General features: G+C 40.8%; 1 protein-coding gene across 3 annotated transcripts in view; it reads left to right on the plus strand.

Annotated features, from left to right (window-relative positions):
* The first annotated feature begins 2,037 nt into the window (after positions 1-2,037).
* LOC137589000 (pleckstrin homology domain-containing family A member 5-like) overlaps positions 2,038-27,770 on the plus strand; it is an 88,728-nt gene continuing 62,995 nt past the window's right edge. Inside the window, exons 1-3 of one of the 3 annotated variants that reach the window (XM_068306348.1) lie at positions 2,038-3,144; positions 3,263-3,339; positions 4,133-4,190. In XM_068306348.1, the coding sequence (XP_068162449.1) occupies positions 3,053-3,144; positions 3,263-3,339; positions 4,133-4,190 (227 nt within the window). In that variant the 5' untranslated portion in view covers positions 2,038-3,052. The remainder of the gene's footprint in view (positions 3,145-3,262; positions 3,340-4,132; positions 4,191-27,770) is intronic. The other 2 variants (XM_068306347.1, XM_068306350.1) reach the window with 2 other exon arrangements.

Consider the following 27,770-nt stretch of genomic DNA (forward strand, 5'->3'; position numbering starts at 1 on the left):
CAGTGATTGTGTGACAGTGGATTGTGCCTCTCAGAGGGAGGACCCAGCTTCTCCAGTACATGCCGAGCAAGCCCGCCACGTACGGCATGAAGATCTTCTGGGTTTGTGATGCACGTACCCCCATATTCAATTGATGGGATCGTGTACCTAAGGAGACAACCAGGGGGAAATGTCCAAAATAATTTGGGGGAAAACATTGTCCATCAGTGGATGCAGTGGATTCAGACACAGAAGTCGAAACATCACCACTGACAATTTCTTCACCAGTGTCCCTCTTGCCGAGCATCTCCTGGAGGAGGATCTGACTATTGTGGGAACTTTGCGACAGAACAAGCCAGACATTCCTCCAGTCATTAAGGCTTCCAAGTCCAGACAGGTCCACAGCACCGATTTTGGGTTCAATGGCAACATGACCATGATCAGCTGTGTAAGGAAGAAAGGAAAGGCTGTTCTGCTGCTTAGTACACTGCACCACAGCAGGATGGTGGATGAAACCAGCCGAAAGAAAAAAACAGAAGCGATCCTCTTCTACAATCAGATGAAAGGAGGAGTGGATATAATGGACCAGATGGTTGGCAACTACACCTACAAATGCCAGACGCAGAGATGGCCTATGGGGCTACGATATAACATGATTGACGTCGCTGCTCTGACTGCCTATACCCTTTTCAGGGATCAGCATTCTGAAGTTTACACAGGTATCATCGATGGACAACGACACTTCCTCACAGAGCTCTCAACGGAGCTTGTGACCAAAGTTGACTGGAAGATACCCCGAACCTACCAGCCTACATCACAGTAGCATTGGAAAGGGTTGGAATGACAAAGACTGCTATGATCAGGCCATAGGGAATAGACATATATCGCCAGTGAAACAGGACGAGGTGCAGGTTGTGTCCAAGAAAGAAAGATCGCAAAACCACTGATTGCTGTGTCAAATGCAGTACCCCTGTGTACAACAGTCACAGCCAGAAGCAAGTACTTTGTGACAGATGCACACAGTTAGATGAGATCTGGTTTTTGCGTGAATGTGGTTGTGTGCACAAATTCTGCAAATTCTTACAGTCAATAGAAAAAGAATTCAAATGGTTTAGTGTCACAAACATGTTTTATTACCAATACCTGGAATACGAATATACTGTATTGCAGCTTTTCATTTTGAAGCTGTTGAAGAAAAATGATCCCTGGGGTCATGTTTGACCTCCCCTGTGGAAGAGTGGTTGTATTGGTAACTTGTGCATCCAAGGGTTAAAAATGGCCTCATCTCAGTGGTGTAGCGCTGCAAAGCTTTGATGCTGATGTAGAAATGTTGATTGGAATGGATGTGATAAAGAAATGGAGCTATGGCAAGTGAAAAACAGAAAGATGGACCATATACAGTCAAGATGGATGGTCAACAGCCCGCTCAATTCTGTACTGTTATGGATAGATGTGTCAGTCAGTCACTGCCAATTGGATTTCATTGGAGAAATTCAAAAATCTGCTCATCAGGAACAAGGATTTCCCTGTAAAGGAATTTAAGGAGGAAAAAGAGATGTCTCTTGAGATCTTAACAAGGTCAATCAGTCAATTAAAAATGGCCACTATCACTTACCTTTACCTTTTCGTTAAGATGATATAACTTTGCCTAGCAACCTGGAATTAGGAGCACAGCGCATAGTGAGTCTTTCGAGGAGGTTCAAGATGGATTCTGCTTACGCAAATGAGTACAAATCATTTTTCTATTTCCCAGCATATACTAGCCCTCTCTTTTGATTTGTTCTTCATCTTTATTATTGATCTCTGTTAACCGATTCTAAAATTCTTAATTTATAATGAAACACTTTACCTGTTAATCGACATGGCTAATTTTATGTTGCTTTCCTTTCCCCTAGACGGGTCGTAACAAGTAGTAATGGAATTTGAATGACCTCAAATGGAGACTTCAGATTGTAATTTAATAAATAACTCACAAACAACCTCTTGGAACCAGTTGCATTCATATGGACCACCTGTGTTGGTAAAAATTGGTTCATAATGGCCTAGGCTTTTGAGCTGCCAGTCCACTTCCTTTTGGCTGCCTTTCATTGAAGTTGCCTACCCGGTACTTGTTCCAGGGTAGCCAGGGACAGCAGGTTAACCCTTGCCTTGTTTGGTTGTTGTTCATACAGTTGTGACACGACAAACAAGATTTTTCGAGTTACTAATCGGCGTTTTGCCCATATTTTTGTTCAAGAGTGGAAATCCGACACCATTGCAAATCAGAAGACGGGTAAAACATCAGCTGTGACTGTCTTTTTTCTTTCCCGCTTGTTACCCATAGAATAAAAACGTAGCTCGTATGTGCTTATGACATTTTTTGTTTCGTTTCATACTTTTTCATCCATCTATCTATTTTTGTTTTAATTTCCTCCACCGTGTGGGTCACAGGGGTTGTTGGAGCCTATCCCAGCGGACTACTGGCAAAGGACTGGGGAGACGCCAGAGGCATCTCAGAGCATCGCAGACTTTGTTATTCATGTAATGTTAATCGCTAATTATGCACAGCTAAAGTATGCATGTCTACTGGTTGACTAAAAAAAAATGTTTTTTCTAATTTAGAGGAAGATGGGACTTTTATTTACAAGGCTTTGAACATATTAAAATTATTTTGATTTTTTTAAACGGGGAAAGTTTGATACAGATACGAGTAGGCTGACTGAACTCATTCATGGAACGATTTAAATTAAAAAATACTACTACTGTATACCTCTTCCTGTACTGTAGTATCTTAGACTTCCTACTGAGACAGATTCTACTACATATTCATATTCTACTGTATTAAAATATTCAGATTTCAGAATTTTTTTGTCTGTTTTGAACAAAATCCCTGTTTAAATTTGTGAATAAGAATATGAATGCCTTTTCCGTTTGTCCTTCTTGCCAGCGGTGACGTTCCTTGTCTTCCCTCTCGGGCACGCGCCCCTCCCTGTGAGCGTGCACGCAGCCTCGCTGTCGCGCGCCTGGCTCGGCTCGGCGCCGCGCGCCCGAGCCCCTGTTTGTAGTAATCGGGAGCGACGCAGCTCAGAGAGACATGGCGGCGAACCCGAAGCCCGACTGGCTGTCGTGCCTTCCTTCCTCCTGGAGTTATGGGGTGACTCAGGACGGACGCATTTTCTTCATTAAGTAAATATCACGCGGACACCTGGACACGCACAGCTTTTTTATCTTCGACGCATTTCTCCTTGTTTGTCTTCGCTCGGATTCTCTCTGTTCACCATTTCCCGTTTTATTCCACCAACAGCGAGGAAGCGAAGAGTACGACCTGGTTGCATCCCGTCACCGGAGAGGCTGTGATCACGGGGCACCGGAAAACTCCAGGTAAACAGTCCAAGAACGGGTGTTTTCCGAGACTCAAAACGTGCACACACACGCGTGGATGCTCCGCACCAGAGAGGTTACACCGGCGTGGACAAATAAGGGAGGACAAGTTTTGTCGTGGAGACCCGTGGAAGACGACTCGCAGGAGATTTATCCTCTCTGCAGCAGAGCAGCGCTCCCGTCCGCTCCTCTCGCCTTTTCTCTGGCTGTCTGGCGGTGCGCACGGCGCCCCCACACCCACGTCTCCAGCCACCTCCTCCTCCACACCACCACCACCACCCACATCTTCTTCTCCACCTGGACTCCAAACAGCACACTTTAAAAGTTTGGTCACGTAGAATCTGATTCCCTGCAGGAACATTTGGCTCATTATAAACTGACAATCGTCTCAGTACAGAATTTTTTTTTTTTAATTTGCACACACACACACACACACACACCCACACACACACACACACACACACACACACACACACACACACTGCTGAGACACCACTGTATGAATGTTAATACAGCCTATATTCCAGAGTGAATGCATCTGCCGCCACAGAAAACAGGGTGATGGTTGGGGAGGCGTCGCTCATCGCTGACTGCAGATCAGCAGAGAGGGACTCTGAGACATGCAAACACAATACAGTACATGAGTGATGTTTAAATATCTGCTCTGGGTATCATGATTAGGCTGCGGAGCCGCACACATGAGAATCTGGTCCAAACGCTGCATTGCTGTGCAGGTGTGCTTGTGTAATCAGTGTCGTACATCTACTGTATCTCCTCTCTCCTGTCTTCACAGATCTACCCACCGGATGGGAGGAAGGGTACACGTTCGAAGGAGCTCGCTGCTTCATCAAGTGAGTTGAATTGAACGGATAGAGTAATGATGAGATGGAGAGGGGCGGCAGGAGGAGCCATCTCAGGCAGGGAGGTGACATTTCTACCGGTCTGCGCCGACCTGTTTGCTCTGCTGGAGGAACGGTGCAGATATCGGCTTCTGTTTCCAAATGCAAATAACCGATGTGATAGATACCAGCACCATCGTGACTCTTCTATTAATCACACTCTGACTCTTCACCTATTTATCCTTAAAAATGCACACACTCCATTGGAGAAATTCCTTCTGTGGGAAGCAAGTTTGACAAGCCAGTGTGACTCAGATGCGTCTTGGTCGCACTGAACAGGCTCGACTTGTTGGCGTTTTGCTTGTGTGCACCCTTTTGTGTGTGCAGGGTTATTAATGACTGCAGCTCCTTGTGTACATTTGCATACATGTATATTTTGTGGACCTGCTTGACGACAAAAAATTGCCCTCCAGCCTCTCACACCTCAGAACAACATACGCTTACACTTTTTCTTCTGTCTCGGTGCAGCTCAGTTTCTTCTGCGCACTTTCCCACCTAGTTTTTTGCTATTGTTAGTTCAAGTGTTGCCATTTTGAGAGCTGGAGCAGACACACACACAGTGAGTTAATATAGATATTCTAAATATAGTCCACAGTTCCTGCTTATGTGAATGTGTAACTTCATGCAAAATGTGTGCATGCATGTACAGGACATATGTGTGCACTAACACACGTGTTGTATACACTAACCCTAACACACTGGGTACCAAATCCTTGAACATATCCACCTGAAACAGTAGCTATCAGTCGGCTGTGACTCGTCAGCTGTGAATGCCTCCAGAACACACTGAATGTGTTTGAATTACAACTGAACACATTCAGAGAATGTAACAATTTTGTATTGTCTGTTTCCTCTAAAATTATCCAGGTGAAGTTGAGCAAGTTTCAAGTGGGCAGGGAGAGTGTCCTCTTCACAATTTATTGTGTTGTCACTACGTGTTTTGAGAGGTCCTTTAAATCAATAACATAAAACTGTGCAATAACTTTCATGCACATTTATTGTCATCAAAAAACAGTGGAACAATGATGTCATTGTGTTTCTGTCTTTTTAAGTGTACCGTATTCTGTGTTTCTATATTTTGTGAATTTTATCTTCATTCTGTTTTTTTAACTTAAAATTCTTGACACCTTGTGGATTGAGAAATCTCAATGGAATGTACATAAATGAATGTCTATGGAACACAAAAGACAATTGATTAGTTTGGTCAGTTGATTTTATTCCATGTAACTTCATGCAAAATGTGTACATACATGTGCAGGACATATGTGTGCACTAACACACGTGTTGTATACACTAACCCTAACATACTGGGTACCAAATCCTTGAACAGATCATCCTGAAACAGTAGCTATCAGTCGGCTGTGACTCGTCAGCTGTGAATGCCTCCAGAACATACTGAATGTGTTTGAATTACAACAGAACACATTCAGACGTAGCAAGGGAAGATTTGAGATTGCACAGTAAAAGGAACTGATTAACAGCAAAATATTTGAGTAACATAAATATTCTAAGGTTCATGGACAAGTTTATGCTTTTGGGTCCAAATGAAGTATTTTCTGACTGAACCGTTCCTGGAGCCCTCCTAGAATCCACTCATCTGGGAATTTTTCCAAGAACTAAAATCCCTTAACTGCTTTTTCTCGGTTGGTATTTATACCATCATTAGGAATGCTGGGCCCGTAATAAATGTATTCAAAGCAGATATATTATTTTTATAGTTGGTGCATGAAAAGCGATTAATTGGTTGGTAAATCAATGATATTAAATATTTTGGACTTTCATTTCAGTTAGACAGTAGCTAAATGTTCTAGTGACTTTTTATTTATATCTGATGGATGAAGACAGTAAGTCTGGGTCACCTGAGATCTCACTCAATGTATTTGGTAGTTGAATATGGAACCATGAGATTTGACCTGAGTTAATTTTTTTGTCAGTTTCTTTTGCAAAGATAAGTGGTTGATGTTAGAATAGAATAGAGTAGAATAGAATTAAATAGAATGCCTTTAATGTCATCATACACAAGTGTACAACGAAATCCTTAGACAACTCTGTGCAAAAGGACTCGGGTTCAAGTATAAAGTGTGACTATAAATACAAAACGAGAAACGCAAAGGCACAGGTACAAGATACAAGCAATCGTGAAAATATATTTACAATGAGCCGTCAAGATTGTACGTACTGGAAGTACTGTGCGGCAGAGGGCTCAGTAGCAGCAGTTGCGACGAGGACATTGCACAGGGTTCCTAACTGGGAAGGACTTCCAACAGCATGTCAACCTGTACTTTCAGAGTACTGTGTTCAGTACTCTGATTGCACTTGAGTTGCTAAGCTAATCATCTGAACAAAAAGGACTATTTTTTTGTCTGCATCTGAAATCTATTTTCAGATGCAGACAGTACTTTTAAACGTTAAACGGCTTGGAGATTACAAATTTTTCCATCAGATGGGAAACAACTGAGGAAAGGTTTCTTGGTATTGGGAAAATATTTCCTACCTTATGGTTGCAAGATTGAAGAGAAGCACTGGAAATGACTGTTTGCTTTAATATAGGATCAGTATGCTTGGTGCGCCAACATAAGGTTATTAAAAAGGAGAACAGGATGAAATGGTTTAATAAATAGTATTCATAAGACAAACACAGCCATTCTTCCAGTATGCACAGCAAAGTGAACATGATTGCTTTGTGGAAATGAGGCTCATTAAGTTCCCATTGAGAACCAACAAAACCGCATGTAGCATAGAACACGAGGTCTGAAGACTCAGATTTGGCTGTTTTTCTGGTAGAGGCAGGCTCAGACTGGTCTGAGTCTATGCTGCCACATTCAGACTGGAATTGAAAGAACAGCATTGACTCTGAACAATTAGACTTGCTCTCAGTCACTGAGTCACGACATCATGACCACTTCTTCAAATCCTTTAAATTCCCAACAAGGTCTTGTGGTCAAGTTTCTATCAAGCCATTATTTGAGTCTTCGTCCCACTGCTGCTACTCTGTTTGTGGTGTATAAGGACATTCTGCTCTCTGAGTGTTCGGTGACATGCAGTCACACTGACTAATCTGAAAATGAATTATATTCTTTGTGAATGTTTGTTGATACAAACTGAACCAAAGCTGCCTCAGTGTGTGGTCACGCTGGGGTTCTACAATGTGAAGAAACATGGGGTACAGCAATCAATTTCTTTCGAATGAGTGATAACTATAAGTGTTTGCTCCTCTAATAGAACACTTTCTTTAGGTGTCACATATTTAAGTTCTCATGAGGTATGTCACACAATCACGTTACTACAGTATCTCACCCGTTCTGCCATGCTGGATTCATTCTCTAGAGAAACTTAAAGCAGGGCAGTTACTGCCTCCACCGGTGTCACAGAGGCAGAAGAAACCAACACCCCAGTGTGTCTTCATCGTGTTTAAACCGACTGTTGGGGCAAAACACAGTAAAGGAATGAAAATGCTGTCTGAGTGGGGCTTCTGACTGAACACCCAGACCCTGGGTTGTCAGATTGCTCCTGTTTGTTTTTTTAGATGCACAAGCTTTCATTTGAGCTTTTAACTGATATTACTTCTAAACATTTTAGACAAAAAACAAATATGCTGTCCTGAATTTGTGTAAGGAAGACATGTCATTGACCTTGCATTTATCTTCTTAATACATGATCCGTAATCCAAACCAACGCTATCTGAAAGAGAATGAAACATTCAAGATGGGTTACATTTTAAGTTGTGCTTGTTTCTCAGTGAGATTCTGATCAGTGTTTAGTGCAGCTGTAATACATTCCAGATGCCTTTCAAAGCATTTTATTCTGTGATTGACATAATTTTTAAGTCTTGTGAAGGTGTCAAGGTCAGCATATTAAACGCTTTTTGTTAGTTACACAAGACGCTGCCTGGTTTTAAGATAAATCAAACCCGTTTACAGCTTGTTTCCTGTAGTTGTCCTGCTTACATGTAGTTAATGACTTGTTGGTTCGTTGTAGACCACTGTAGTAGAATATGTCCAGTTTGTAGAGCTGATACAACATCATATTGTTTGCCCTGAAAATATTGTTTAATGCAGATTTCATACTCAATGTTGCACAGAAAACAGTTGGCTTATTTATTATAAATGTATTTATACATAGTTAACATACTGCAAACTTGAGTTGCACCAAAAAGTGCTTCCTTTTTCTTCTAGCAATTGATATGCCAATTTTAAGTAGATCACGAAAATGGTTGTTAAAATAATTGATTTACATGCAGACAGAGATTCTATGTACTATAGTTAGACTTTCAGAAATATAAATATTCATGAAGAGAACGTAACAATTTTATATTGTCTGTTTCCTCTAAAATTATTCAGGTGAAGTTGAGCAAGTTTCAAGTGGGCAGGGAGAGTGTCCTCTCCACAATTTATTGTGTTGTCACTACGTGTTTTGAGAGGTCTTTTAAATCAATAACATAAAACTGTGCAATAACTTTCATGCACATTTATTGTCATCAAAAAACAGTGGAACAATGATGTCATTGTTTTTCTGTCTTTTTAAGTGTACCGTATTCTGTGTTTCTATATTTTGTGAATTTTATCTTCATTCTGTTTTTTTAACTTAAAATTCCTGACACCTTGTGGATTGAGAAATCTCAATGGAATGTACATAAATGAATGTCTATGGAACACAAAAGACAATTGATTAGTTTGGTCAGTTGATTTTATTCCGTCTACCCAACCGCTTGACTGCTAAGTCAGAAAGTTTCAGTTTGGTTCTACCCACTTCTTCCGCTTTTGCGTGTCACCTACTATCCCCAGTGACTTACGGGCATGAGATAGGGGACTCTCCGGGTTTGATGCCGGTGCACTGTGGAGCCATACACACACTTACAACTACAGGCAATTTGGGATGATAGATTTTCTTGAAGTGTGTGTTTTTGGAGGTGGGAGGAAGCAGGAGAACCAATCATCTTTGGAAATAAGCAACATTATACGGCACCGAAAGCTTACATGCTAAAGTAGCTATTGATGGTAATGATAACACTGATTCTATATGCAATTGCATATTGTACTATAGTGATGTTGTTCTTATGGTGATATGAGATAACATCTGGAGCTGAAGCCTAGATTGAAAATTTAAGAAATGGGAGTGGGATAGATATTTATGTGCGTGTGTGTTCTTTTTTCCTGATAAATACCCGAGTTAACGGCAGCTTTGGAGCTGATAACCAGGAAGGAATTGGCATGGGTCATGCAAAAATTGAACTAAAATGAATAGAAGGCCATTTGAGGAACTCAAGGGGAACCCACTCAGGGAGAACATGCAAGCTCATCACATTAACAAACTAACCATACAAATCTAGGTTGGGGTGTCAAGTGGGAATTTTTTTAAAAGACCTTTATGAGCAATTGTTTTCATGCTCAGTCATTTCGTGTGAGAACCTGACTAGTGGATCATTCTGTGTTGTGCTGATCTTGGTGCTGATTAATCGTCTGCACCAAACACTGGTCTCGGTCTGCTGAAACATCCACTCCGACTCGTTTCACATGACCTGGGAACTATGGGAACTTGAAAGTGATCCAAGGAAGAGTTATTGCTCCATATTTTCAATGTGACATGAAGCGACTTGCAGACACCTGTTGTGAAACAGTTAAAGATATTCCTACTCATCACTCAGTCAGCTCTAGCCACCACAGCACCAACCATAGTCATCTTGGCAGTAATACTCTGTGTGTGTGTGTGTGTGTGTGTGTGTGTGTGTGTGTGTGTGTGTGTGTGTGTGTGTGTGTGTGTGTGTGTGTGTGTGTGTGTGTGTGTGTGTGTGTGTGTGTGAATATGACAGTGTGAGAGTGAGTGGGTAGATGGGTATGAGAGTGTGGATACTGAGGTGTCTGCTTCTTAACTGTGTGATCCCTGGTTTGGTCACACTGATATCATCAGTATGTCACCTGGTTGTGTCTCAGCAGGTGATAAAACATCCAACCAGATGCTCGAGCCACTGCTGGCAGAACAAACACTTCATGAAGGAAGAGCTAAGCCTTTTTTAATAAACAATACATTTACATGCACATTTAATAATAAAATAAAAAGCATTCTTCACGTATGCAACACAGTTCATTTTGGACAGATGTAGTAAACCAATCAGAGACAAGTATTGTCACAGTATATTTAAAACAGACACAAACTGGATTCAGAGTTAGCATGTTAGCATGTGTTTGTGTGAGCCAGCGGTTGTCAAGAGTCAGTCATCGTCAGATTACCACCGCTGTATCCGCCTCAGCAGGTCACGGGGAGCCGGAACCTATCTCGGCGGCATAGGGCGAGAGGCGGGGGACACTCCGGGCATGACGCCAGTGCACCGCGGAGCCACACACAAAGACATACAACCATGCACACACGCGCTCATTCCTACGGGCAATTTGGAACGGCCAATCAACCTGAAGCGCATGCTTTTGGAGGTGGGAGGAAACCGGAGAACCCGGAGAGAACCCACACAGACAAGGGGAGAGCATGCGAACTCCGCACAGAGCGGAACTCGAACCCGCCGTGTTGTGAGGCGACAGCGCTAACCACTGCGCCACCGTGCCGCCCGGTTGTCAAGAGTGTCAAAGTTTTTTCCTACTTTGTTCCGCCTCTTCACTTTCAATGCTTTTGGTTTGCCTGTAGTTATTTTATGAAATGCTCCATCTGGGTTTTTTTTGCCTCCACCCTCTCTGGTTTTTAGCCCCCAACATTGTGTTACTGTGTGCTGTAAAGCCCCCACGCGTAAACTGATTGGTTGGTGCAAGGCCAGGTGTAATTAATGGCTGTTGGATGGAGAGAAGGTCAGGAGGTTGTTTTTTTTTTGCCACGTTGGTTTTTCTGTGCTCTCCTGTTTTCTGCTCCTGTTCTCTCTGTCACCGTCCCCTCAAGATAATTTATAGAAGAAATGAAGCGCTGTGTTGGTGTCTCCACTCTAAATTTTTTAGAGATGCTTTAGCGCATCAAAATTATCATTATTATACCTAATTGTCTTTTTCAGAAAGTGTTTTATCCCTATAAAGATGCATTACCTGTTGTGAGGTAGTTAAGTGTAATTAACTGGATGTGTGTGACCCAACAGAAGTCTCTGTTGCGGCACACAGATAGAACTGTGTTCTCTCTCATATCACCACCGTGTACCTCTCCCATGACAAAGCAGGCAGACAAATAGGCAAACTAGTGGTGAGGCTGCCCAAAATTACCATTTAGAGGATTTCATACGCTATGCCTAGGAAAATGTTCCCAAGTCACACTTGTAGCTGCCGAGTCTTTCAATTTTATTTTTTTTTTGTATTTGAAGAGGTGAACTTCACAAATATCAACCTCACATCCGGCCTGAATGGATGTTGTAGAACTGGTGTCACGGATCATTGTGTTCCTCTACAACAGACAAAAGCCAGGAACTGGATGGCATTAACAAAGCATTGTTAGACCTGTGGAGTTATGGGTCACAACATTAATACATTCTGTGCTAGCTGTATACTAATTATGCTAATACTGTTGGTTGACAGAGTCTGAGAAGAAACACTGAGGAAGGAAGGAGGGACAGGAAAGGGAGGGCGTGAATTACATTATTTATGTTTTGCCTGATTGGAGGTTGACCGAAAATAAAACATTTAATTGTGCTCTCTAAAGAATACAAACCACAAGATGGGTCCTGATTTGTTCACAGAACTTTCAGAAATCCAACATCTGGTAACTACTGTGAATGCTTCTAGATGTTGTGGTCACATGATTTTCTACTAAAAGATGAAGGACAAGAGAACATGGCATTGAATACACTGGTTAACCCTTGGACTCCACCATCTCTGAATGACCTGGACCAATTGCAACTGCAGTTCACCTCTTAAAACCAAATGAATCAATATTAAAATGAAGTGTTTTTGTAATAGACCTAAGCATGTATGACAGTCCACAGTAGGCACATTAAGTAATTAAGATGATTCTTCTAATTGATTGCTGTTAGAATAATAACTGTGGAAAGCGTACAGATGAACTTTGTTGATATCTACTGTATATCCCTCATACATTATTAGGGTGTTTTGACCTGAGAGAACACATTCTCAGTAAGTTGTTGGTTGTGATGGTTTAAAGCAGCATTAAAGGTACCAACTAAATATTGTTTATTCAGTTTTTACTCAGGATGGCATCAGGGATGAAAACCTTGCCAATTTGCTCTTATATTACTACTAGAACTTTATTTACCTCACTGCACTAATGTTTTCGTAAGGTGTACTGTTTTTCTTAACGTTTGCAATTTTTTAAATCTTTATTCTATGTCTTAGTAACTAGAACTTCCTAACACCTTGTACTTTATGAGCAAGATAACCCAGTGTCAGATTCCTTGTTTGTGTGCAAATAAAGTTACTATGATTCTGATCTTAACTTGTTCACTTTAAGTTTGGTTGCAGAGGATGGTATCTATACTATGAATGACTCCTTTAGTTGGATGAACCAGGGCCACACAAATGTTCACAACATTAAATGAATTTTTGCTGTAGCATTGGGGGCTGACAGAATAGACAGGGAACTGGTCATGGAAATACCTGCAGATTTGGACATAATAAATGTATGGCAATAATGATAGCAAAGCTTGTCAAGGTTTTCCTCAAAGAGGAAAATGAGTAAACTAATAAGAAATACAAAATACTTTCACTTTGATGGCATTACTTAAGATTTTACCGTGTCCACAACAGGCATATTGATTTTGAGCATCAAAACGACCGGCTGAAAAAGTTCATGACACATCCAGATCCTGTTAGCCTTCATGCTGTTAGACACAGCCTGTTGAGAAAAGACTACAAAAGAACAAAATGGGCAACAAGCATCGACAGCATACACTGAAATGAACATTCTCCTCCATGAATTAAGCACTGAAATGCTTTTCATGGAGGGAGAAAAATCAAATCGCACATTAAACGTAATACAAGTACAGTGCAAGAATGCAGTGCTCTTCACAGATCAGAAGCCATTGGAAAGAAGCAGGTGAAACAGGCGTTTCAGAGTGGACTACTATAAAGTAGACTTTACAAAAGGTAGACAGCACAATGGATTTTTTAAGAGGTCATGAAGTGCAATTTGTCAAAGCATGTTTTGTTGGATTTAAGACTGTTCCCACTTATATAATGAACAAGTGAAGTTATCTGAAAATGTAAATGTTGGGGATTGTTTAGTCAAATTGCTGACAAAAGCCACCATGGCCGACTCGGATCTTTTTGATTGAAACTCTAGGGTCTGATATTATTGACTGTGCTTGGACTCACACAGAATGCAGGAAAATGCCTTGAAGAATATGACCTCAGTCAAGTTACTGCAAACAGAAACCCCCAGTTGCAGGTCATTTAAAGTTGGATATGCACCAGAAAATAAAAGATACCAGCTACACTAGGACAGACAAAATATAGAGTCATATCTAAAGTAGCCCCAAAAGGACATTTCACTTGTGCTGAAGTAGACACCATTGAGAAGGGCAGGATATGTTGTGATGTGGAGAATGACATTGGTGTAATGTTTAAGCAGTGCACACCACTGGAATTCACCACTCACTCAACTCTGTTCACTACTGTGTGAGACAAAGATGCAGGAAAGATTGCGACGGTAGATTGGGTAGATCGAACGATGTTAAAATAAATAGACTCAATCCTACACTGTATCATATCCATTCCATCACTTCATTCACATGAAAGCCAATCAGATGACATCTGACTTCTCAAGAATTTAGGTCACTACGTATGTGCAAACGATGCTTTACTAGACTTCCTGAATTACCACTGCATAATCCAGCATAATTAGCAAGCCTTATGCACTAAAATGCACAACATAAGAGATCATTTTTGTTTGCTGATTGATCAGCATGATTGACAGAGGTACAAATGAGTGTTTGTACTGGTTAAGTTTACAAATGGGGACCTTGTACATCCTAATCGAGGTCCATAATGTATTTTCTCTGTGCAAAACCTGGAAGCTGTCAGTTAAGATGTTGGTTACCTCTGAAATGATTGGTCAAAGCGCATATAGAGGTTAAGAGGAGTGTGACCTGTGAGACCATGTGGTTGTGGTGATCAGCTGATCTGGGATCCAACAGCTTTTGAACAGTCTTGCAAATGTTTACGGTTGTCACACTAGTCCACAAACCTACCCACAGCAGCTCTTTAGGTGGATTTGTTTGGTAGTATTTGGTGAACAGGCTGACGATGACAGTGTTATCATAAGTAACACGGGGTGACAACTTTCGAAAGACAATGTGTGGTTGAACTGATTGAAAAGCAGAGCTGAAATCAATGAACAGAAGTTTCTCTAGGTTCTAGGATGTACATTTGTTCATATGGACTCATTTGTGCTGTTTTCTGGTATAGACTTTCTGGTATAGGCTCTCTTGTATAGGTTTTCTGGTATAGGCAAACTGATATCCACGTGATATCTATATATACAGTATATATATGATAGATGTGAGGAAATGCCTTTTTTGGAACTGGAATAAACAGATTTTTTTTCTAAATTTCTGGTACAGTTACTATGTAGATTGAGAACTGGAACAGAAGTTGCGCAGAAGTCAGTTCTGCACATGTCTGGAAAAAGAAAGTAGACATATTGTCTGACCTGTCACTTTTTGCATATACGTGGATTTAAAAGTTTTTGTAATACCATATGAATCAATTTAAACCTTCTCTGAATTCTTCAAGACAGCACAACATTGCCTGGAGTTCAAATTCAATACGATATCAGTAGGATATGGATAACACCATTCAAAAGTTTCTCAAATTTGGTATTGTCGTTGCTCTGCTAGGCGGTTACTAACTCTGCTATTCCTAGAATCTCTGGGTCATCTTTGTATGGTCTGGCCTCTTGAGATTGAAAGTGATTTTTTTCCTGACTGTACCCTGTAGGCTAAGTTTTCTTGGGCTTTTTGAAGGCCTCAACTAAGTCTGTGTGAGCTCTCGACTTGTGTTTGAGAAAGAAAGCCTGAACCCTTCCTCTGTATCTGTTGATTGGATACCTGCTTTAGATGATACTACTGTAGTTTCTTATTCGGGAAACATAAATCTCCTTGACATACTTCCAGAAATGCCTGTACAGAGCCTGAATGTTCTGGGGGGGTGAAGTAGGACCAGAAAGCTTGGATGTATTGTGTGGGGCAGAAGATAATGAAAATTATGAACAAGCACATTGTGTAACATGGAAAGGACCATGGGAAATTATTGGTCAAGATGGGGCAATTCTGTTTGTGAGAGATGGTGGGTTTCTTGCCAGTGTGAACCACTTTAGCTTAGTAGGGTGAACACTGAAAATGTTGCAAGCTCTGGTGGTTCTGGTAGTCTTTTTTATTGGATGGATAGCCAGGCAGTCATTACTGGAATGTTTGTATGTCTTCTGCTTCTTTCAACTGCTCCCAATATGGGTTGGCGCTGCAGATCATCTTTTTCCATCTCACTCTACCCTCTGCTTTCATATAAACCTCCTCTCTGCTCTCCCTCTCCTACTCCTGTCTGATGGCTCCATCTTTGGCATCATTCTTTGGTCCAACCTTTGCACATGTCTAATCCACCTCAGTCTAACTTCTCTAACCATACCTGCAAAACACCCTACATGTGCTAACTATGTTAATTCCTAATCCTGTCCGTCCTTGTTATTCGTTGTCAGGAGAATTGTTGCTTCTTCAGCTCTGCCACTTCCAACTCGTCCTTGTGAATTTTTGTTCGGGGTGCCGCCTCCAGGCTGGTCAACATAGCTGGTCTAACTACAAACTTCACTTTCACTTTGTAGATAGCTTTTTTACTTTCACCATCTGCATTCCTTGTACTCTCACTATTCCACTGTGTCCAAATGTACTCTGTCTTGTTCCTACTGACCTTCTTTCCCTTTTCCTCAGAGAATATCTCCACTTCTCCAACTTACTCTGAATCTGCTCTGTACTCTCACTACAACTGGTATTTGGAAAAACCCTAACCATCATGCAGTAGTTCATGGAGACTTGTCTGACCTCGTCCATGAACTCTTCCATTTCACAATACACACAATACCACAGTTCTTCTTTTTCATACCGTGTCATGCCTGTAAACCTTCAAACAGTGCCTGCATGTCACGTTGATGATATTCTTTAAGCGCTCAAAACGTTTCTATAACTGTGAAACTCATCTGTGATATGGGGATTGATTTTGCTCCTCTTAATGGTGCACAGTTATCCCTTCAAGATGCACAGCTTCACTTAATCGCCGATTTTTAGTAGGTACTCACTTGATACCGTACACACATTCTATTGGCTGACAGCATCCGTGTGTGCACTGTGTTCCAAGACTCATGGAACGCAGCACACTTCCATGTATTAAACAATTTTCTTTAATACAAAAGTGCTTTAAACAGTCTATAAGAGTGGGAAAAGATAATGCAGATATAAGGTGGTTTAATATCAGTATGGGGAGGGTTCATAAATGTTTAAGTTACCGTAAATAATAAAGTTTGTTGCTATATCGCGGAATTTCATTTTTTTGCGGGTGGTCCTGGAATGCATTAACCGCGAGTAACGAAAGATTACTGTACCTGTGAATCAGGTGTATCAGCCCACTTACAATAATAACTACATCATCCCTCCGTATATATGTATACAGAGGGACAGCCCTCTGAAATTGAAAAGAGAGATATGCCTCTGTTCCTTCTTGTTGAAACTGGAGGCTTACCCACCCATCCAAACACACCCTCTCGGTCAAGGACACAGTGTCCTCACTCTCATTAGAAAAGATTAGAGATAGTCTCAGAGGATCAGTAAATACGTTTTACAAGATATGGGGGCCTTTTCATGACAGTGTATCTGAGGAATAGTCTCTGGCGGGGCGGGAGGTGGTGGAGTTAGCAAGAGTGTCGAACTGTTTAACTTCATATCGTGCTTGTAAGATAACTGAAATAAAATCAATAAGCGCATTGAACGAAAAAAGAACAGCTTACATAAAAATGACAGTAACTTTAAAAAAAGAAGATCAGCTGTTCTGGACCTACAAAGATTTCAAGGGTGACAGGAAACAGTTTTTTATCAGACTTAATGAATTTAGCGATTTAATTTTTTTGATCTGTACAATACTATGTGTATTTTTTATTTATTTAGAGGCATTGTCCACTAATCAGGTTAGTTGTCATATCCCCATGCTCTGCAGTGTGCTTGTCAGTTCCCATACCTAATGAAAAGGTGGCCGGGTGTGATGGCCACCACTATATCAGTGTTTGTGTGAATGGGTGAATGCTACCCTGTGTTTTAATACCCTTTGGCCAGGAAAGGGGCTCTATTTGAAACCCATTTTCAAGCCACACAACCTTGGTTAAGGAGCACTCTGCACAGTTGGGCCCAGGTCCATTTCTTCTTTTTGACTCTACCTGTGATTTTTGAGTGTCCCTTGCTTTTTGAGTTGTCCTTCAAATTAAAATCACGAGTGGCAGTAGTTGAAACTTTGATCAAGGAAATGGAACACCGCGCGGCACAACTACATTAATGTTTAATTCCATTATTTAAATGGAAATTTCAGGACCCTCTTTAATTGGGTCCTGGATTTGGTCACTTTCTCACCACAGAGCAAGTCTGCACTGACTAGATGGGAGCAGCGTACCACCTATCAAGTACATGTCTGCCACCAGAGGCAGGATCAGAGCCCCCTGCATCTTCAGTGACCCCACCCACCCTGTAAACAGACCCCCCCTGTTGCATCATGGTACAGTTGGTCCCATGATGCTGTCAGAGGATCCACCTTAGATGGATCTGATTCTCCCATCCCATTTTGATGCAGTTAACATGACTGTAGTTGTATTAATGACAGTTTGGCTATGGTGATATATGTGCAGTTTATAAATACTATTAACCCTAACCCTTCTCTTTATACTATAAAAATTCCAATGGGGAAATTATTCTTCCACTCCTAATTATTCTACAGACAGGCCACATAGCAGCGAGCAGCTTGTGCCATGCTCAAAGGCAGCTGGACAACGCTCAGAGCTGTCACCTCTCCAGCTACCAGTTCACGCTACATACTTTTGGTCTTGAACCGGTGCCATAATTCAGACCTAGTGAACTGAGCTACTGCCACCCGTTAACCCGAACCACTTGTCCATGTATGTTCATTTTTAGTTTATTCTGTTTTATCTCATTCTATTCTGTTACCATCACAATATTCTTGTTTGATTTCGTTAATTTATTGATGCTATTAAAATATGCACTAACCAGCGGAAACTCTATTTTGCCCAAATCATGCAAGGTGGTCTGAATGACAGTTTAATTTGACCTTGATCAGATGTGGGTAGAAGCCTTCACAAAACCTGGTGAAGGCTTCACAAATGGAAGTTTCGAGTTTCCTGAAAAATGAAGGATTTCTGCCGAGATTAAATAGTTTGCACAGGAGTCTTCAGAGAGGGGCTTGGGGAGGGAATTGGGGGTGCTGTTTGTTGCTGGGGTTCAGTGTGACTCCATCCCAGGTGAGATGACGTCTCTCAGGTGTGTAGTGTGTAGTAGCTCTCCACCCCAGATGTCCTCATTGCTCAAGGTGTGGGTCGGATCATCGACTGTTGTTTGACTCTGAGGGGCCCTAGACACTGATGACGTTCTTGCGGCTTCATTCTTTTAATTACAGTTGTGGTCTGGTTAGTCTCCGCTGATCACTTTAGACATGGCAAAGCAAACACTTAAACATTTTAGTATTATTATAGAACATCATACCGGTAGCTTCAAAGCTACCGGTACTCTCCACAAATGAGTGGGTCACCCATTGGGCCCAATGTAACTCACACTGAACCCAATGCTGCATCAATACCTGAAGGCAGAGCGTTGCATTCGTGAGAAGTTATGGAGGTAATAGTGAAATGAGAAACCCAAGTTCAGAGTCACTGAGTTTGTTTTTGAGTTCATAACATACAGTATAAAGTACTGTATTAGTTTGTGGTTAGGTTTCTTTATCTTCATTAATTTGTTCTGATAATTGTTTCCCCATCATTGCAAAATGATGATAATGCAGGAGTCATGATCAGCTTGGCAGTCAGTGCCTCCCACTATAATACAGAGAACATGATATATTATGCCTTTTTTTGTCCTTTAATGTCTTTTTGGCCTTTTTGTGTCTTTTCATTAATTAACATTCATAAAAAGGAAACAGGAAAGGCAGCAATCATTCAATGGAAGTCCAACAAAAAAGTGCAATGGGGAGCTTAGAAAGAATGTGATGACAGGAAGGGTAAAACAAAACAGGAAGTATCTAAACCAAAATTGAAATCAAGTTATTCTAACTTGTGTGTTTACTTGGAGGATCTTCCCATGCAGCAACACACACACACACACACACACACACACACACACACACACACACACACACACACACACACACACACACACACACACACACACACACACACACACGTACTACACGCACACTCATTTTCAAACCAGTTTTCATTCACCTATTATTCTCCGCCTTAGACATTTTCCTTTACGGAGAGGTTATCTCATATGCAGCTGGTGCAATAGATATAGGAATCTCATTTTTCACATAATTTATTCATTTTAAAGAACATAATATGACATGATTAAAATGGTACTCAATAATTCATGACAATATGAATGGTATCTCTTCTGGATTCCATCTGTGACACTGGTTCGATGTGCATTGTAATACCTGGGAACTCTTGGACCAATGCTTGTTTTTATATGTGATGATGTTGGTGGGTGGCCACCAGAGGGAGAGAAAGCGCTAACAATCATCTGGTGAAACGTGACCAATAGGATTGTGTTTGGAATCAGGTGGCTTTCAAACTGCTTTAGCTGGAAACCTTACCTGATAACATAAAAAAAACAGTTACAACTTCACACATGCATGTTTATCATAATCACATAGTATCAGTCAGTCTTCTTCTACAACAGGACCATCACACAAATCAGAACATTTTCAGCAGTGTGTTTAACTCTACACAGAAATGAAATGTTGGAAATTCTGGGGTTTGAACCCAGAACCTTCTTGCTGTGAGGCAGCAGTGCTAATCAGTATGACATTGTGCCGCCAAACGGCATTTATCTGATTTGTTTATTTATTACCCATTAGGGTTAAGGCTCATTTGTCCTAAATGTCCGTTACTGATAGAGGTCTTTCAGCTAAGCTCTGCGATCATTTTTGTAGTTATTTGAATCAAGCTGGACTGTGTTCATCATATACACAAGTTAAAAAGTTAACAGCTCTCTGTCCTGTCCATAATTGCTCTCTATTTACTGGGTGTATTATCATGGCCCCCATCACAACACCCTTTTCTGTTCTCCTAACGTGTTACTTTTTATAATTACTTATAGATGTATTAAAGCCATTTCAACAAACATACGGATGCTTTTGTCCATAATCTGTGTTCTTACACAGATGGAGAGCAAATGACTCATAATGAAGTCTGACCTTAAAATAATTTTTCAGGTGATTTTGATTAGTGGCATAACTGCCCAACGTTTGACACTACCATATGATGAAAACTACACTAACGTTTTTCAGATATTTATTGCACACCCAAGAATTTACAGAAATGTACAGAACAAACTGTGTTGCAATCCATCGAATGAATGAATGAATGAATGGTTTATTTCGAACATGTGCGCAGAATAACAACAAAAATGAAGACAACAATAATACTAATACCACACAAAACATGCTCGAAAAGGAGTAGGAAGAAGCATAAGTTTATTGAATCCTACCCCTTCTTCACTTCTCCATTGACATTAAAATGAACAAACTAATGAAGTACTAAACATATATACAAGTAAAGACAATAAACAAAAAAATAACATTTTTGTAAAACACCATTCAATCATATTGCTGAAGTTTATGCAAATGAACGCAGTCATATCGATGACCAGCATATTGCCACATTACGTGATCAGTCCCAGTCGTTATATTTTACTGTCCATTACATGACTTCTAATGTATTTTCTTCTTTCTTTTCATGTCCGTCTAATGTTTGACTGCATCACCCTTCACAAGGTAAGACTTTTGGTTTTCATGTATCACATATTTTTTCAGGTGTTTTGAAATTGTGCCATTTGTATAAGACTGTGATGCTGAGCGTGTCTTCTCACAGCCTCGCTCTGCAACTAAAGGGATCATTTCTCCAGGTTATTTACTGCCTTTTTCATGAACTGAAAGTTCTCACTGTCTATAGTTTCTGTGTGTGTGTGTGTGTGTGTGTGTGTGTGTGTGTGTGTGTGTGTGTGTGTGTGTGTGTGTGTGTGTGTGTGTGTGTGTGTGTGTGTGTGTGTGTGTGTGTGTGTGTGTGTGTGTGTGTGTGTGTGTGTTAGTCCAGAAAGTAAGTATGGAGAGGAGTAACCATGACAACAGGAGTGTGCATTTGGTTCAGACAAATTGACACATGTGCCAGAACTCTTCTTCCTCTATCTGCATCCTTATGTGTTCTCCATTATATTCCTCTTCAGAAATTGTGTGCAGCACTACCTACAAGTTATCCATAGCATTTATACGTTGTTCAAATCTGCTTTGTATTTGCCCTGTCAGGATATGCTTGAATGGTACCAATAGGAGCTAACTAACAATCCTGCTCCTAATTCTAACACATTACATAAAAGGTTACAGAGAAGTTGTGCTATGCTGTCGTCTTCTTTGTTTGGAAGTTCAAGTCTGTTCCCATTTGGTTGCTACCAGCAATGAAGTTATGCCACATGACCATGATCTGACTGGCTCAGCATCACTTCATTCTGTTTCCCCTTTTCGCAAGGCAAAACTGCTTGTTGCTAAAAGGACGAGGTGAAAAAACTGCAGACCACCGATTATTCAGAGAGGATAATCAGTGTGTTCTTGTATTAACAATGTGAGGCACACAGAGAATACTGGCAGAGATGCGTGTCATCTGAAAACTACATCCCAAAAGGTTCAGGTGGTGCCCAAAGCTGATTCAAGTCAAGTAGAGGCAGCACCACATGGTGGAAAAATATCTATGGTGCAGTCACTAGAATGTACTCCAATGTGGTATCTGAGAGCTCATCTGAGTGATGCTGTCTAGAGAGAAAGATGTGGTGACTAATTTTTCACATTTTAAAAAATGAACAGGCTTTGCCGTTGAAAAGAAGAACCTTGAAACATTGCAGTTCATTTGTCCTGTCACATCAATGAAAAAAATTAAACAAATCACATCAAATCATTTCAATTAGTCATTGCCACAGAAGTGGAGGAAATAGATCAGTGTGTGGCAGTAGAAAAAGAAAGCTTAGAAGTAGCTCTGCCTGGTCATAACAAAGTTGACTTACGTATTTTAACATGATTAACATGTAGATAATAATTCAATATGATTTTCCAGTACAAAGACCTGATCTTGATCTGTTGTGAACCTGTCCTGAGGCTGTTTTTGTTTTTTGTGAGCTTGACAGGTCTTTTGTGTCAACATATTTAAACACACTGTTTAGCTATAGAGAGAATATTGGCAACAGGAAATGAAACTGGCTAGTATAGGCAGTTTGATTCCTTGCATGGCAGCATATTGTTTGCTCTTATGAAAATGGAAAATGGACCAAAGTAAAGTGCATAAGTTGAGTATTTCTAAGAGACGGTAGTGATCAAACAAAATAAATACTTTTGTTAAGTCAATTATAATTACACCAGGAAGTTTGCCTTTATTATTTGGAGAAAAATGTAATGTTAAAGGATAAGCAGAGCAGTGGTCATGGGAACCTGATTGTTAAGGTGATTAGATATTTTGCTTGTATGATAATTGATCCTGAACTAATTTTTCAAGTATTTTTGAACATGAGTCTGTAATTACTATGCGGGAGTACATATATTACCATCTTTATGTAAAAGAGTGACACATGAGCACTTCATACAGCACGGATTTCACAAGAAGAGGATGGGTCGAGAAAATCAGAGATTGAAGATTGAATGTGGGACAGATGAATGAATTTGGTTTTGATGCCATCGAACCAGGGTCTAAAACTAACACCCACCCAAGCTCCAATCTTCTTCTTTTCCTTTCGGCTTTTGCCTTCAGAGGTCGCCACAGTGAAACAATTGCATCCATCTAACCCTGTCTTCTGCATCCTCTTCTCTCACACCTACTACCTTCATGTCCTCTTTCACTACATCCATAAACTTCCTCTTTGGTCTTCCTCGAGGCCTCCTGCCTGGCAGTATAATTAGTATAATAATAAAGTATTTTTCTTCTAAACATGTTATTTTTCAATAGTAGTAGTAATAATAATAATAGTAAAGGCACATAGTTATTAATTTTAGCTTTAGCTTCAAAACACAATCATTTATCAAAAAAATGAACAGATTTCCAGTGGTCTAATGTAAATTCCCTGTTTCTTCAGTTAAATCTCCTCTGTTATCTTTTCTCAGTGGCGGTTTCCTAGCAGCCATTTGACAAAAAGGCCTGATTCATGCAGTCTTCTCTGAACAATTGATGTAAAGATGTGTCTGTGTGATATGTACCTGGGCTTTCATCTGAGATGCTGCTGATTTATGAGGCTGGTGACTCAGGTGAACTCATCTTCAGTAGCAGAGGTGACTGTTGGTCTTCCTCTCCTGTGATGGCCATCACTGTGTTTGGTGGTTTTTGCACTTGGGGATATATTCAAAGTCATTGCAATTTTCTAGACTGACTACCCTTCAGTTATTTAAATAATGATGGATTATCCTTTTTCTTTACTTAGCTGATTCTTGCCATAATATGGATTCTAACAGTTGGTAAATAGGGCTGTAAACCGTGAAAACAACTTTGCTTTCGCACAACACAACTGATGGTCCCAGCCCAGTAAGAAGGCAAGAAAATCCACAAATTAACCCTGAAAGGCACGCCTTAAAAGGGAAAACCATTTCAGGTGACGACCTCATATGGAAGTCGACCTCATTCAGGGAAGGCCAGGGGATTGCATCAATGTCCTTATTGCAAAGGGGGGCTAAGAATCTGAAACATAAAACATTTTTTCACTGTGTCTTGCTTCATAGTTTTGAAGTCTGTAGTTAGTGTCTACAATATAGAAAGTAATAACAATAAAGAAACACCATTGAGTTAGAAGGTGTGTTCAGACTTTTGACTGCTAGTGTTAGCCAGTAGAGTGAATATAAAGTCAGGTTTTTTTGTGTGTCAGTCTGACTTCAGACCTTTGTTTTTCTTGGAGGATGTGAGAGCAACTATAAAAGATGGCAGTATGAGATAGTCATTTTAGATTTTACCTTACTTCCTGTTCTGTTTTACAACAGGACCTGATAGTCTAATATTTGATGCCTTAAGCAGGTGTGTTTGAGCTGCCCTTTCAGGTGCCCTTAAGCAAGGCACCGTCCGCTTACAAGTTGCTCACTTGTGCACCACAGGTGGGAGTTGCCTGCCACTCTACTTCTCACCATCATTTGCATGCCAATATGCATGTGAACACTAATAATAATAATTTATTGAAAGGTTCTTTAACCTTTAAGATGGTATCAGCTCTTGTGTCTGAGGTGTCTACTGTATGTCTTTATGAGCTGCTGTGTATCTCTTCTTTTCCTTTCGGCTTTTCCCTTCAGGGGTCGCCACAGCGAATCAATTTCCTCCATCTAGCCCTGTCCTTTGAATCCTCTTCTCTCACACCAACTACCTTCATGTCTTCCCTCATTACATCCATCAACCTCCTCTTTGGTCTTCCTCTAGGCCTCCTGCCAGGCAGTTCAAAACTCAGCATCCTTCTACCAATATGTTCACTATCTCTCCTCTGGACATGTCCAAACCATCTCAGTCTGGCCTCTCTGACTTTATCTCCATAACCTCTAACATGTGCTGTCCCTCTGATGTACTCATTCCTGATCCTATCCTTCCTGGTCACTACCAGAGAGAACCTCAGCATCTCATCTCTGCTGCCTCCAGCTCTGTCTCCTGTCTTTTCCTCAGTGACACTGTCTCTAGACCAAACAACATCGCTGGTCTCACCACAGTTTCTTTCACACTTTCCTTTCATTTTAGCTGAAACTCTTCTATCACACATCACACCTGACACTTTCCTCCACCCGTTCCATCCTGCCTGTACACGCTTCTTCACCTCTTTTCCACACTCTCCATTGCTCTGGACTGTTGACCCCAAGTACTTAAAATCCTCCACCTTCTTGATCTCTTCTCCCTGTAACCTCACTCTTCCACTTGGGTCCCTCTCATTCACACACATGTACTCTGTCTTACTGCGGCTAACCTTCACTCCACTCCTTTCCAGGACAAACCTCCACCTCTCTAGCTTCTCCTCCACCTGTTCCCTGCGCTCACTACAGATCACAATGTCATCTGCAAACATCATAGTCCATGGAGATTCCTGTCTAACCTCGTCGGTCAGCCTGTCCATCGCCATAGCGAACAAGAAGGGGCTTAGAGCTGATCCCTGATGCAGTCCCACCTCCACGTTGAACTCCTCTGTCACACCTACAGCACACCATACCACTGTCTTACAGTCCTCATACATGTCCTGCACTGCTGTAACATACTTCTCTGCCACTCCAGACTTCCTCATACAATACCACAGTTCCTCTCTGGGCACCCTGTCATAAGCTTTCTCCAGATCTACAAAAACACAGTGCAGCTCCCTCTGGCCTTCTCTGTACTTCTCTATCAACATCCTCAAAGCAAATACTGGATCTGTAGTACTCTTTTTTGGCATGAAACCGTACTGCTGCTCACAAATGTTCACTTCTGCCCTTAGTCTAGCTTCCACTACTCTCTCCCATAACTTCATTGTATGGCTATAACTTCATTGTATGGTTTGTGAAATTTTGCCATTGGATGCTGAGCGTATGTCCTCACAGTCTCGGTCTGCAACTAAATAAATAAATAAACTTGGATATTTTCTCCAGTTTATTTATTGCATTATTCATAAATTGGAGCTTTCCGCTCTATCTCTATTGTGTGGATATTGGTCTAACCTTCCTGAATATCATGCTGTCACATTTATTATCAAATCTACTAAATAGGTAGGCCTTCCAGAATAGATCAAATGTATTTTCTTTAAATATTGGTGTGTGTGTGTGTGTGTGTGTGTGTGTGTGTGTGTGTGTGTGTGTGTGTGTGTGTGTGTGTGTGTGTGTGTGTGTGTGTGTGTGTGTGTGTGTGTGTGTGTGTGTGTGTGTGTCATACAGCTGAGAAAGTTCTGAGATAGAACTGGAGTTATAATGGCTGACTGCTGATGCGTGACCATGTCCACACAACTCAGCCAAAAATCTGGCTTTTGTTAACTTGCAGCTGCATGGGCTTAAAATGTTACCGTTACTATATGAAAGTCCAAAGTCACCCTGTCAGGTGAAAGCAAAGTTTGCATTTCATTTGGAAGTCAAGGTCCCAGAGTCTGCAGGAAGTGCAATGTGAATTGTACACAGTAAGTGATTGATGAGCCCCTGTATTTTGTCCAAAAGTCTAAAATAAAGGCAGTCTAACAGAAAGCTCCCTGCTGCTATAAGCTTTGATGCTGATGAAGATGCTCATTTATTTTACAGTATTTACATCAGCCCCTTGTGTTTAACTACTGATTTGCTGACCATGGAATTATTGTGCTTGATTAGCCATACCAAGTCACCTGATCTGAACCCAAGGGAAATTATGACGGTCATTATCAAGAGGAAGATGAGAACACAGATGAGTTGAAGGTCGCTATCAGATCAGGTTGGGCTTACAGAACACCTCTGCAGCGCCACAGGCTGATTTCTTCAAGGCCAAGCTGCCTTGAATTAATATTGGAAAAGGAGACCTGACTAAATATTGAATACATAGTCATGAACATACTTTTCAAAAGCTTCACTTTTTACTTATTGAAATCCTTTGTAATATTCGAATACAGTGATACCTCTACTTACGAATGTCTCTACTTATGAAATTTTCTACTTACGAAATTTCTCAGCAGGAAAATATGACCTCCACTTACGAAAGAAATTTCGACTTACGTAATGTAAAAAAAACAGTATTGGCTGATACTCAAATAAAAAAACAGTATCAGCTGATACTCAAATTTCCCACAGGCTCCTGAACGCAACATTCTCATAGCTGCTCTGCCATTGGCTATTACCTATTACGTATCTTCCTGGCATCCCATTGGCTAAGAGGGATGCCACTCCACCTCTGTGTGGAACTAGAACGGTGCTTATGGAGCATCTCGGCATTCGGCACTCGACCCGTAAGGTAGTCTGATAGTTTTGCACAAATTTAACAACTTTGTCAGTACGTATTTGCTATGGACCCCAAGAAAGTGACGGAGAAAAGAGGAAAAGAAAAGACGAAGAGAATAATTTTTTTGTCCATACAAACAAAGCACGAGATAATAGAAGAGCATGAAAAAGGGATGCGTTTGGTTGATCTCGCCAAAGAATATGGCTAAAAATCTATAATCGACACGTTATTAAAACAAAAGGAAGTTTAAGGCATTGCGTGGGTGGTTGGAGAAGTTCTAAAGGAGGACTGGAATTCATTCTGTTGTTCAGCATCGTGAGACAAGAGCGCATGAACCAAAGAGGGCGAAAACAATGGGGACAGCTGTTAAAAGGGAAATGACCGTCATTATTATTCTTTACTCTATTCTTTGCTTTTTAC

Source organism: Antennarius striatus, chromosome 22, assembly GCF_040054535.1.
Source record: "Antennarius striatus isolate MH-2024 chromosome 22, ASM4005453v1, whole genome shotgun sequence".
NCBI classification, from domain to species: Eukaryota; Metazoa; Chordata; class Actinopteri; order Lophiiformes; family Antennariidae; genus Antennarius; species Antennarius striatus.